The sequence below is a fragment of the Muscardinus avellanarius genome, assembly GCF_963383645.1.
Source record: "Muscardinus avellanarius genome assembly, chromosome: 3".
NCBI classification, from domain to species: Eukaryota; Metazoa; Chordata; class Mammalia; order Rodentia; family Gliridae; genus Muscardinus; species Muscardinus avellanarius.
Window position 1 is genome coordinate 58661685 of NC_137788.1, and position 14017 is coordinate 58675701.

Below are 14017 nucleotides of genomic sequence, written 5' to 3' on the forward strand. Positions count from 1 at the left end.
CACACACACACACACACTCACCAAGCGTAGTGGTGCATGCCCCGGAATCCCAGCTACTCGAGAGGCAGAGACAGAAGTATCACAAGTTTGAGGCCAGCCTGGGCAACTTAGGGAGACTCTGTCTCAAATTAATATATTTTTTAAAAGGGCCAGGGATTTAGATCATTGGTAGAGAGCTTGCCTCGCCTGCACAAGGCCTTGTGCTGCCTTCCAGCACCACAAAACAAAACACTCAGTAAAATGATATTCAGAATAAACAAAGGAGTAAACTTGAGCTTCTATAGGAATCCTGAACAACTTCCTTGGAATGCCTTTTCTACTGGCAAAGGAATCAATCTTTCACTAAGATCCTGGAGGGATATGAGGATTCTCTAGTCTACTGTTTTCCAGAGCCACATAACTAGATTAGAATTCTCCTTAATTAGACTGTTCTATTTGACTATGAAAATGCCACCTGTTTGGAAGAGAAAGAAGTTTTATTTGGGACTGAGGTCCAAACTGGTTAAGTCACTCATACATGGTCTCAAGTATTTAAACCCAGTTTTGAAGGCCTCCATAGCCTATTGCTATGGTCTGGATGTTCATGCCTCCTCAAAATGTATATGCTGAAACCCTAACTCCCAAAGCGATGGTCTTAGAAGGTTAGGCCTTGAAAAAATGCTTATATCATAGGGAAGATCCCATAGAATTGGGATTAGCCCTCTTATAAAAGAGACCCAGGAAGCTGGGCATGGTAGTGTACGCTTGTAATTCCAGTGCTTGGGAGGCTAAGACAGGAGGATTACAGTTTATGGATAGCCTCAGCTACTTAGTGAGGCCCTCTGCAACTTAGTGATACTCTGTTTCAAAAATAAAGACTAGAAAATAGGGCTGGGGCATGGTAGTACATGCTTGTAATCTCAATAACTTGGAAGGTTGAGTGAGGAGGATCACAAGTTTGAGGTCAGCCTCAGCAACTTAATGAGACCCTATTTCAAAACAACAACAAAAAGGTTGGGAATATAGCTCAGGAGTAGAATGCCCCTGGGTGGGGGGAGAGAAAGAGAGAGAGGAGAGAGGAGAGAGGAGAGGGAGAGAAAGAGAAGGAGGAGGGGGGGAGGGGGAGGGGGAGGAGGGGGAGGGGGAGGAGGAGGAAGGAAGGAGGAGGAGGAAGGGGAGGAGGGGGAGGAGGGGGGAGGGGGGAGGAGGAGGAAGAGGACTGACCCAAGCGAGCTGCCATGCCCCTCTAGCACGTGCAGCACAGTTGGAAAGCACCATCTATGAATGGAAAGCAGGTTCTCACCAGCGAGTCTTCTGGCACACTGATCTTGAACTTTCCACCCTCCTCATTTATTGTGAGCAATAAATCTGTTTACTATCCTCCAGCGCACAGTCTTCTGTTACAACAGCCTATGCTGTTGAGCTACTTCTTCAGTTTCTTGCTGACCCCAACAAGTTTCCCTAAGGCAGGGGCTGGGAAGTGGCCCCTTCATTTTTAAAAAATAGCAAACAAAATCTTAACAAACGGAAGAAAACAGAGTAGTGTCTTAAGCTATTCTAAAACGATTTTGGTTCTGGTTATTTCTGAATGTATTTGACATAAATGAATTAATTTGTCCTTTTTTTTTTTACAAGGAAAAACAGAATTGTATTCTAGAGTTGACTGTTCATGGCACATGCTCTTAGAGGATGCTCACTGGCACTTATTTTTATAACCATGTGGCTGTTGATTAAAGCAAAAATAGGTAAGATATTTTCATAAGTTAGTCTGTGGAATGGTTTGTGGTTTAAATTCACAGGCATAGGATGAACTCAGCATTGGTAAATGCTCTGATAGTGCTTTTTTGTCATTTAAATGGATCCGTCTGCTTCTAGGTCTACACCTAATATGTACTTTATGTAATTTATTCTAGTGATTAACGTCAGAATCCAACCATATCATTTTTTTTCTCTTAAGAAAGCAGCTTGGTAACCCAGATAAACTTCCTATATGAGTGTTTTACATTACAGTTCATTTTTAAAATTGTTTTAAAATTTAGAAATAGTCTCACTAAGTTGCTGAGGCTGGCTTCGAAACTTCTGTCTCTGTCTCCCAAGTACTGGTATTACAGGTGTGTGCTACCATGCCTGGCTGTTGACAATATATTTTAACTGAGAGGTATTTATGGGTGAATCAGTTAGGCTGAAAAAAATGGCTGGCATTTTCTTTGCTTTTTCAATGATAGCTTGTTTTGGGCTTTCTGATCCATTAGAATCAAAGATGATCAAAGCATACAAACATATAAATAAGAGAGAAGGAAAAAGACTCCATGTTAATTTTGCAAATAAAAATTGGAACTTTTTTATTAAAAAGGATTTTCAATATTTCTTTTATTTGGTTAAAGTAACTTCTTTATCAATTCCTATTTATAGTAGTCGAGCCAAGCAGTCTTACAATTACTCAAAAAGAAAAAAAAAATTTAGTAGAAGCTTTACATCACTTCTGAAAATTCAAAGTGACTCTTATTTCTGAGGTTCTTTATTGAAGTTTGTCGATGAAAAATTCTGGAGGGAAGCAATTGGCCTCTTTTTAAATAAGGATTTAATGTGGCATCTAGTTTATAGCAAAGTATTGAGAAGTTGTAAGAAGATGAATACGTTCATGTAATTTTATTAGCTATATTTGGTAATGGTTCATCTATCCAAGGTTTTACTTCTTGAAGAAAATCTAAATATGGCATGGTGAGACCCACTTCCCATCACTGATGCCAGAGCCCTGAATATTTTCTTTGTATTATAAAGTGCTGTAAGCTGGGCATGGTGGCACATGCTTGTAATCCCAGCATTTGGGAGGCCGAGACCAGAGGATCGTGGTTCACGGACAGACTCAGCTACTTAGTGAGGCCCTCCGCAAATCAGTGAGACCCTGTTTCAAAATAAAGAATAAAAAATTGGGCAGGGGGTGTAGCTCAGAGGTCAAATGCCTCTGGGTTCCATCCCCAGACCCGGGAAAAAATAAACAAATAAATAAATAAATAAAGTTGTAGAACTGGGCGTGGTGACGCATGCTTGTAATCCCAGCACTTGGGAGGCTAAGATAGGAGGATTGCATGGGTTCGAAGCCAGCCTCAGCTACTTAGTGAGGCTCTCAGCAACTTAGTGAGGCCCTGTTTCCAAATAAAGTATAAAAATAGGTCTGGGAGTATAGCCCAGAGGTAGAAAAGCCCCTGGGTTCCACGCCCAGTACCACAAAAAAAAAAAAAAGAAAGATGTAAAATGCTGTTGTAGATTGCACATATTTTGTACAACTCTTATAACAAGAGGAGGAATTATTACTAAATATGACCCTAAAGTTTATAATCATTTACAATAATTTTTAAAAATCTGCCCTTTTCCTCCTCTTGATATGAATATTAAAGTAAGAATTATAAATCACAAATGGTGTCGGAAACAAATGTGATTTATTCTGGGAAGCCCTCTAACAGCCTGAATCATTAGCATAAAGAGAGGCTGGCTTTTCCTGGAACTGTGTCCATGAACATCTCTCCAACTCTATTTAGCTCTGGTTATAGTATTACTGTTTTGAGATGGATGCATATTTTAATTCAGGAACAGCTGGACCTTCATATGATTGTTTTCTAGACTTACCCCTTGTGCATCATCATCACTGCCAGAGCAATGGGGGTCTGATGGGTTTAATTTTACCCTGCTTTAGGAATTGCAGAACTCCTCCGCTTTGAAGTGGGTGTCTGATTGCCAACCGAGGTTTGCATTTTGTCTCACTACAGATGTGTGCAAGAGAGGAGACGTGACCGTAAAGCCTTCCCGTGTCATTTCACGTGGCTCAGCTGTCAATATCTCATGCTCTTTGAAGCCCAGACAAGGCTGCATGCACTCTTCCAGTTTGAACAGATTAGTCCTCTACGAGTTTAACAAAACAGTCGGTTTTCACCATGGTCACTCCTTCACTTCACAAGTCACAAATCTTCCCCTTGGCTCAACCTTGTTTATCTGCAAACTGGACTGTGTGAAAAGTAACGAGATTCCAGTGTGTGGGGCAGAGATCTCAGTGGGTGGTGAGCATTCCCTTCTGAATTCTGAAAACATGGCAATTTTTTGGTTTTTGTCATGTCCCCACACAGGACCAAACTCTTCCTTCTCCCACCACATGGAGTATTTTATCTTGATGGCAGCACGAGCATCTTCATGTGAGAGTCCAGAGATCAGTAGAGTTGGGGACTTATTTGATAAGTCTCTCTCTTTCTTTCCCTTCCTCTCCTCTCATCTCCTTTGCCTCCCTTCCCTTCCCTTTCCTCCCCTCCCCTCCTTCTCTTCTCCTCTCCTCTCCTCTCCTCTCCTCTCCTCTCCTCTCCTCTCCTCTCCTCTCCTCTCCTCTCCTCTCCTCTCCTCTCCTCTCTCTCTTCCCTTTAGGATCGTTGATTTGCCTGTCCTCCTGGATCTCCAGTAGTAGGAAAACTGCAACTGGGTCTTCATGCCTTCCTGACTTATAAAAATTTGTTCAAAGTTACAACCTCTTAAAAGGAGGAAAGAGCTACCTGTTTCACTTTAAACTGCCCAGGCAGATGACACATGCCCAGCACCTCTCCTCTTCTCTCACTTAATGCATAAAAAGTAGTTTTTCCATCCAGGTACACTCAAAGAAAACTATGATTAAACTTATGTTCATTTCCTGGGTTCTCTAGAAAAATGACATGAAGCAAAAGTGACATGTTAACACTCTGAGGGGGAGGGTAACTGTACAGTCCATGGGAGGCAGCGTTGAGGAGGGGAGCCAGGAAAGAAGCAAAAGCAAATACAATTCATGATGGGAGAGTTCTGAGAAATGGATCATTCACTGATTTTATTATTATGGGACCATCACAGAGTATAGTACACTTACACAAACTAAAACAGACACAACAGCATTAGGCAATAAAATTTTATGTGACCACCATCATATATGTGGTCCATTATTGACCAAAACATTATCGTGCAGTAGTACATGATAGTTAAGGGTGAAGATGTTACTAAGCCATCCATAGCTTCAACAGAAAATATAGCCCAGCTGAGTGTGATGACGCATGCTTGTAATCCCAGTACTTGGAAAGCCGAGACAAGAGGATTGTGGGTTCAAGATCCGCCTCAACAACTTAGCAAGACCCTGTTTTACACAATAAAAAGCCGAGTGTGGTGGCGCACACTTGTTATCCCAGTACTTGGGAGGCTGAGACAGGAGGTCACAGGTTTGTGGCCAGCCTCAGCAACTTGTGAGACCCTCTGCAACTTAGTGAGACCCTGTTTCAAAATAAAGAATAAAATAGGGCTGGAGGTATAGCTCGGAGGTAGAATGCCTCTGGGTTCAATTCCCAGTACAACAACAACAACAAAAAATAATAAAACATCAAAAAAAATTTTAAAAGGGCTGGGGATATAACTCAGAGGTAGAACACCCCTAGGATCAATCCCCAGTATCACAAGAAAGAAAGAAAGAAAGAAAAACAGAAAGAAAGAAAGAAAGAAAAAAAGAAAGAGGAAGAAGAGAGAAAGAAAGAAGAGAGAAAGAAAGAAAGAGTGAAAGAAAGAGTGAAAGAAAAGAAAGATAGATTGGTTGTTTGGATACTTAGAGACATCCCCAAAAAGTGCATATGAAAATACAATGAGAAGGGAATGAAAGAAGATTTTAACTGTTTCCTGTTGGTCAAAGTTTACCCCATAGGACATCAGCTCCCCTATACTGGTGACTTCATTGCCGGTCTCTCCCCAGGCACCTGCTGGGAGGAGGAAGCTGAGATGTCAGGGCTGGCATCTGCGGTGTGACTGCAGTACACAGCATGAGCCAGCAGACACCTGCCCGCCATTTGCAGCCAGCATGAGACTAGAAGGAGCTGCTGCAGTGGGCCAGCCAACCAAGCAGCAAGGACATATCCACGCCACAAAGGCAGTGATATAGAGCTCAGTGAGGTTCCCAGGACAGACGAAAGTCTTTTCTCTGTGACCTGTAGGGATATGACTGTTGGCAGGCAATTTTTCTGGAGGACCACTAAAAAAGCATTAAGACCAAGCAAATGGGCAAGCAAATTGTTGGCAGGGAGGAGGCATAAACTAGGTCCAGTTTGGCTCAGGACACTTGTTCAAGGCATGTGTGGGTCCTGTGTTCTCAGCTTTGACAGCCTGTGCTATAGTACAAGGTGCATGGCTTTGAACACCATGATGGGCTTTGATACTAGCTGTATACCCCAAGACAATTTAAATTATCAGCTTCAGTTCCTATATCTGTATATATAGTGACACATGCCTCATAAAAATATTGCAATGATTATATGATCCCATGTATATACTTACTCCACTGTAAAGCACAGAGGAGATTTAAATGATAAGCACTAGGGTCGCAATCGTGTCCAGTTGCACTCCAGTTTTTCTTCATACATGCATCATGCTAATAGCTGTGCCTTAGTTATAGACAAAATTAAGAGAGATGGTAAAGTATTACCTCCTTTGCTTCAGAATACCTATTTCACCCATGTAACTCGCTATCTTTCTATGTATGTGTGTATGTTAGAGGGGATACTGACAATTGAACCCAGGTGCACTCTACCACTGAGCTACATCCCCAGCTCTTTTTATTTATTTACTTTTTTTTTGAGATGGGGTCTTGCTATATTGCCTAGGCTGGCCTTGAATTAATAATCTTCCTGTCTCAGACTCCCAAGTAGCAGGGATCACAATCAGGCAGCACCATGACCAGCAGAAACTCACCATCTTGCCCTACAATATTACATATTTGTATCAAACATTCTTAGGCCCCATGGTATCAGTTCCAGGTATCTGCAGTCGCAGTGCTACTAGCACTTTCTTTTCTTTTTAGCTTTGGCAGTCGGTACCCTCCAGCTGCACTTAGCAACTCCATTCCATTTCATATTTGTGCTTTCATATGCTAGGCTGCTACGATCCCTTTTCATTTTTCACCTTTCCATCCAGTGTGCGGATGCCTCTGTGACAATTTGCAGAAGACCTGGCGAGGTGGTAGAGTCTCTATCACAGTTCAGCTCAGTTGGGTGGTGCTGCCAAGTGTTGCTTCTGAAATGCTCTAGTGAAAACCACACAATCAAATGGCTGCTCGTTGAGCAAGTTTAGCGCCTTCAAGAAGGATTGACTGGAAGCAACATCTTATTCTGGGTATAGCTAGTCATTCCAAGAAAAGACGCAATGAATTTTGGTTTCACCCAATGTAGTCATCTTGCTGTTATCTAGTGAGGGAGTAAGCAGCCCACTTTCTTTTTGGGATAAGTAATAGCCTATCATACAATGCATATCCTCAGAAGGTCTGTCACTAGCTAGATTTCCAGAACTGGGAATAGCCATGTAATCTTTAAGCCTTTCTTCCTGGCCCCTTCTCATGTTTTGGCTGCTCTTTGGCCCAGTGCTCATATGAATTGTGTAGAAACTAAGCAGTCAATGCACATTTAACCTCAGAAGATTGGTCCCCAAGCAACTTAGAAAAACAAGGCAAGAAATAAGAGACAGTATATATTTTTTGTAATACTGAGGATGGAACCCAGGGGCTCCAAGCTATACCCCCAGACCTATTTTTTATTCTTTATTTTGAGACAGGGTCTCACTAAATTGCAGAGTGCCTCACTAAGTAGCTGAGGCTGTCTGTGAACCATGATCCTCCAGGTCTCAGCCTCCCAAATGCTGGGATTACAAGCATGCATCACCACACCCAGCTGAGACAGTGGATTCTTGCTTGGCTGTTTTCAATATGGTCTATACTTTGACTACTGATGTGTTTGAAAGCCACTTTTCTAAGACTTTATTTCCCATAATGAGTAGAGCTTTAAAATAATAACACCGATAATAATGTCTTACACTGGAAGTTATTTTCATTGTCAGAAGTGTTTGATACCAGCTTTTTCCTTGGTATCAGCTATTGTATATTTGTATTGGGGAGAATTATGTCTGATTTCCCTGAGACAGAGATTCTCTGCCAAACTAAGTCCTGCGTTGAGGGGCACCTTGATTTCATGGTCCACTGAACTCACATTGAGAAAGTTGACTTCATCTGTGAATAAAAGTTGTGATGTGTGTGTGTGTGTGTGTGTGTGTGTGTGTGTGTGTGTGTGTGTTACTGGAGGTGAAAGCCAGGGGCTTTCTACCTCCAGGCTAAACTCCCAGACCTATTTTATATTTTATTTGGAAACAGGGTCTCACTAAGTTGCTGAGAGCCTCACTAAGTAGCTGAGGCTGGCTTTGAACCTGTGCAATCCTCCTGTCTCAGCCTCCTAAGCACAGGGATTACAAGTGTGTGCAACCACGCCCGGCTGAAAGTTGTGATCTTTAAAATGAGTTTTTGCAAAGCTCTAGGAGTAAGAGTGGGAGCTATTTTGCTATATAAAGTGCCAGGCCCTTTATCTCCCATTTGCTCACTGAAAGACCCTAGGAGGGTTTTAGGGTGAGGATGGTGGACTGAACACATGTATTTACTTTCTTTTCCTTTGAAATAAAACCAAGATACAATAAATAAACCCCAACAATTAAAGGAATATTTGCATATGGCTCTCTTTAGGCCTGCACCTCAGGCAGATTAAAAAATCCTTTCCTAGGCCAGGTGTGGTGGTGCATGCTTGTAATCTCATCATTTGGGAGGCTGAGACAAGACAATCGCAGTTCGAGGACAGCCTCAGATACTACATAGTGAGGCCCTTTGCAACTCAGTGAGACCCTGTTTCCAAATAAAGAATAAAAAATAGGACTGGGGGTGTAGCTCAGAGATAGAATGTCCCTGGGTTCCATCCCTAGTACCACCAAAAAAAAAAAAAAAATCCTTTCCTAAGAAATATGACGAGGATAGGAGAAAATGTCCAAAAATGATGTCAACAGGGGTTTTGCTCCCAAACCTGGCCAGACAACTCTGAAATAAGACCCAGAGTAAGAAAATGCTCCCAACTATCTCTCTGTCTCTCTCTTCTCTCTCTTCTCTCTCTTCTCTCTCTTCTCTCTCTCTCTCTCTCTCTCTCTCTCTCTCTCTTTCTCTCTCTCTTCTCTCTCTCTCTCTCTCTCTCTCTCTCTCTCTCTCTCTCTCTCTCACATACACACACATACACACACACACACACACACACACACACACACACCTCCAATAATGTAGGGCCCCACTCATATACATGGGTAAAAATATGAAACATCTTAGGAAAACACTTGGCATAAAGAACAGAAATCAAAACAAATATACGGAACAAAGTCTATGAGCAAAATGGAGAAAGTATAGTCAGGGAGAAAAAGTATAAAAACTATCCTTGATACCCTAAGCAACTTAAGGGGAAATATTATATAAAAAGCAAAAATAAGATGCTATTAGAAAGAAATATTCAGAAAAAAAAACATTCCCCTAAAATTAAAAAAGAGATAAGCAGAAATTTTAAAAACCCTCTGGGGATGTTTCCCCCTGAATAGTAGAGTAAAAAGACCAAGAGATAAAATATAAATTTAGAGGAGCCAAACTTTAGAAAAAAAAAAGTTAGAGACTATTAGAAAAAAAAGAAAGAAAAAAAAAAAACAGAGGGTTAGGAATCATCAGAAAAAAATAAATCAGGAAAGTTTCCAAAACTCAGTAAGCATATCTTTTTGAAATTTTAGAATAATAGAAACAAAGGAAAAATTATATAATCCTCTAAAAAGAACAATGGACCATAAACAATGATCCAAGAATCAGAAAAGTAAATAAAAGAATCAGAATGGCTCCAGGCCATTGAGATCATCAACCTGGAATGTAGAAGATAATAGAGCACTGCCTTCAGAATCCTGAGTGACAATTCCATTCAACTTAGAGCTCTCCTTTAAGCCAGAGAAACAATCAGATATGAAGACACATGTTTCAGTCAGCATTCTCACTGCTATAATCCAAAATACCTGAGAACTACAACTTAAAGATTTATCAACTTATGGTTCTGAAGACTTCAGAGTCAGTCTCTTTCTCTCTCTTTTTCTCTGTATACACACACACACACACACACACACACACACACACACACGGAAATATATATCCAACCTACTCACAAGTTATATATATGTATATATAAGTATATATATGTATATATATATATATATATGTGAGTAGGTTGGATATATATATTATATATATAACTTGTGAGTAGGTTGTGTAATATATATATATTACATTTTATGCTGGCTGCCAAGAAGAAGCCAAGACTACAAGTCCTTAGGACATGATGGCAGGAAGCAGAAAACAAACAGAGCTTGTTTTGTTTTATTTTTAATGTGTGTGGTACTAGACATTGAACCCAGTGTCATTCTACCTCCAGGCTACACCCCAATCCTTTTTAATTTTGTTTCAAAACAAGGTCTCTTAGTTTGCTGAAAAGTCTTACTAAGTTGCTGAGGCTGGCCCCGAACCTGCAATCGTCTCGTCTCAGCCTGAAAGCTTGTTATTAGCTCATGGCAGCAGGGTAAAAAGAAGCACAGGAAGGTGCTGCAGCCTGCCTGGAAACACTGTCCCTGGACACATCCCCAGGAACCCCTCCCCAGCATTCAAGTCCCACCTCCAACAAGGCTGCTTTATCTACCACATGAGCTCCAAGGGACATTCTAAATCCAAACCATAATGGTAGAATAAAGATGTTTTTAGACACACTCAAAGTATTTCCTCCCATACGCCCTTTCCCAGAAAGCTACTGGAGGATATGCTCTGTCATAAACAATAAGTCACAAGGTCCTAAGACCAGTAAGTCACGTGACACACAATTTGTGTCTTTCCACAGTGTCAGGAGGTTTATTCAACACTTGAGGATTAGAACATGCAGGAAATCATTAGGAAACTCTCTAAGTAAAGTTGAGCTAATTTTAGATGTTGGGCAGCTGCTTCACCAAAACAATATACTTCACACTAGCAAGTCTAACAATTTAGGTAGAACAAGTGTGTTAGAACACAAGTGTGAGCCGGGCATGGTGGTGCACGCTTGTAATCCCAGCATTTGGGAGGCTGAGACAGGAGGATCGCAGTTCTAGGACAGCCTCAGCTACTTAGTGAGGCCCTTTGCAACTCAGTGAGACCCTGTTTCAAAATAAAGAATAAAAATAGGGCTGGGGGTGTAGCTCAGAGGGAGAATGCCCCTGGGTTCCATCCCCAGGACTGCAAACACACACACACACACACACACACACACACACACACACACGTGTGTGTGTGTGTGTATGTTAACACTTCAAATAATTAGCAAATAACACACTACAAACAACCAGGAGTTGGGGATATAATGAACAAGTCCAGGAATGGAAGAGGAGATTCGGATGTTGATCTGGGCACCTAGAAAACTGAAGAGTCATACAATCCTCTATCAGCAAAGAGCAAAACTAGAGCAAAGCTGCTGTATTGGAGTCATACGCATGGTAGACTCATTATGGTGTAAGCAATAGCTCTGTTTGCTCTGGGTCAAAAAGCTGCTCTTTTATAGGGTTTCTATAGGTGCTGTCCATTGTCCTTATCAAACCTTACCAGACTTGTCCGTAACCACAAATGTATTGATGATGTGAGTCCATCAGATACAAGATGATATTAATGAGCCAAGGGTCCATTATTGACTGCAGCACAGGTTGGTCTAAGCCACATACGGGCATGTCCAAACAAGTTGTTTCATGAGTTCCTGAGGCTATGCCCCCTGCTCTATACAATTGGCATGTCTGAACAAGTTGCTTTATGAGTTCCTGAGGTTGTTTATGTCCCTGCTCTACACATGCTCCATCAACACAAGTAATTAAGTCAAGAAAGAAGAAATCACTGGATCTAAGAAGCAGAAGATCCAACACAGAAAAAGAATAAAGAATTTCCAGGATGCTGAAGACAGTCGGTCTCAGAATGACAGCTTTGTACCAGGTGTGAAGGCAGCCTGTCTATTGGAAAGCTCACAAGAGAGGTCCTTAGGCAGATGATATGAATAGAAGTCCCAATGCATCAGAATGATTGAACAGTGATTCAGTTAACTGGCTTGAGATTTTGGAGTAATATTAATAGTTAGAAGACAATACAAGTGGAAAAACAAGATAATTACTAATTCTAAAATGAACAAAAATCATGTAGAAAATGGAAAGCTAACATAATATTATATATGGCTCAGACACGAATAGTGTGTGTATGCATATGTGTACACTGTATATATAAATATGTATTAGGTACTCATATACATATTATATATGTGTATACACATAGCTGTACATATACACAATATTATATATGTGTGTATATACACACATATTTAAGTTTATACCCATGTTTATATAGCACTGTATATACAAATACATGTTTATATATACATACTTATGTATAAATATATGGAAAATATTATTTTAGGAAAAGGAAGAGTTTATTATTACATTAAATAAAATGATTTAAACTATATATTGTTATACTCTTTTTTGTGGTACTGGGGATTGAACTCAGGGGCATTCTACCTCTGAGCTATACCCTCAGCCCTATTTTTTATTCTTTATTTTGAAATAGGATCTCACTAAGTCACAGACGGGCTCACTAAGTAGCTGAAGCTGGCTATGAACCTAAGATCCTCCTGCCTCAGCCTCCCAAGTACTGGGTTTACAAGCATGCATCACCACACCCAGCTGTTATACTCATTCTATAGATGAAACTGAAGCTCTTAAGATGTTAACTTGTCCAAAGTCATACAATGGATATTGTTGTGCCCATGTCTGTGATGGGTGCTGGGGATTTAAAAAAAAAAAAAAAAGATGTTTATTCCACAAATTACATTTCTGGGGGAGGCAAACAATATCTAGGGCTTCAGTAGTATACTTGTTCTATCTCACCCACAGAAGCATCTAACTGTATGTGGGTCTCGATATTTGAGTAGATCAGATGACTGAGTAACATAGCATTTTATCTCCACTGAGTCTGATAAAAATCCTAGTTTTTAGTCCTATATTTGGTGAGAAAATGGCTTCATTTAAAAATATACTCCCAGCTAGGCATGGTGGTACACATCTGTATTCCCAGTACTTGAGAGGCTGAGACAGGAGGATCACAGGTTCAAAGCCAGCCTCAACAACTTAGCAAGTCTCTCAGAAACTTAGAGAAAGCCTGTTTCCAAATAAAAAATAAAATAGTGCTAGGGGTGTGGATCAGAGGTAGAATTCTCCTAGGTTCAATCACCAGCACCAACAAATAAATAAATTTAGAGTTCTTGCAATAGAAGGTACCATACTTGCTTATATCCTTTGGTATCTTATAAATAACTTATAAATATTCATAAAGTACTCTAAGAATGAACTGCAAAAATTAGATGTAGGTGGTACAGACCAGAAGGATGTGGCTGGGGTGAGTGGGTAGCCATCTTGGCAGCCAATTTCATGTGAATGGAAAAAAGAGTCTCTCATTTTTAAATGTTTCCAGTACTGAATTGGCATCTCTTTAATAATATTAACTTATCCTGGGTGTATTCATTTAGAGTCACCCCCTCCCCCATGCCATTTTGGCATGGGGCTGTATTTCTATTTTCTGTATTTCTAGCTTTCTAATAAACTTCTTTAAATCTTCCCCCCAAAAAATATTAACTTATCCTCTCCAGGGGAAGCGAAGCCGGCCCTGGATGTTTACCCCTCAGGGAGATTGGTAGAAGATGGGGTCCAAGACTCGGTCCTTGTCAGCCACACCTGGGCTGGAGCTCTGGCTCTGCCCCTTCAGAATTCTTCAGTGCTGATCCAGATAGCTCACCTCTCTAAGTCTCAGTTCCTCTGTGATAAAATGAAGATAATAATATTCAAATGGGGGCAAGTTTGAACTTGATGAAATGCGGCTTTAGCTGGATTGGGGAGAAGCACCCGTGTTTTGTTGGCAAATAACAACAATGTGATTGAAGTATCACTTTCATGACATCTCAGACATGAAGTCTCGCTCCCTCTTTTTAAAGTCGCTCCAGAACAACTTCAAAACATATCTTGTGCACAGAAGGGAGAACGAGGGACTGTGGCCTGCACCTGGGACCGAGGACAAGACACTTACCTGTATACTGAGTACACCTTACAGTGAGTGAGA

General features: G+C 40.8%; 1 protein-coding gene across 1 annotated transcript in view; it reads left to right on the forward strand.

The window, feature by feature from the left end:
• Nucleotides 1-1648: 1648 nt before the first annotated feature.
• IL12RB2 (interleukin 12 receptor subunit beta 2) overlaps nt 1649-14017 on the forward strand; it is a gene marked incomplete at both ends in the record, with an annotated part of 78985 nt that continues 66616 nt past the window's right edge. The window contains 3 exons of the mRNA XM_080693388.1: nt 1649-1724; nt 3747-4034; nt 13893-14007. Coding sequence (XP_080549514.1) covers nt 1649-1724; nt 3747-4034; nt 13893-14007 — 479 coding nt within the window. The remainder of the gene's footprint in view (nt 1725-3746; nt 4035-13892; nt 14008-14017) is intronic.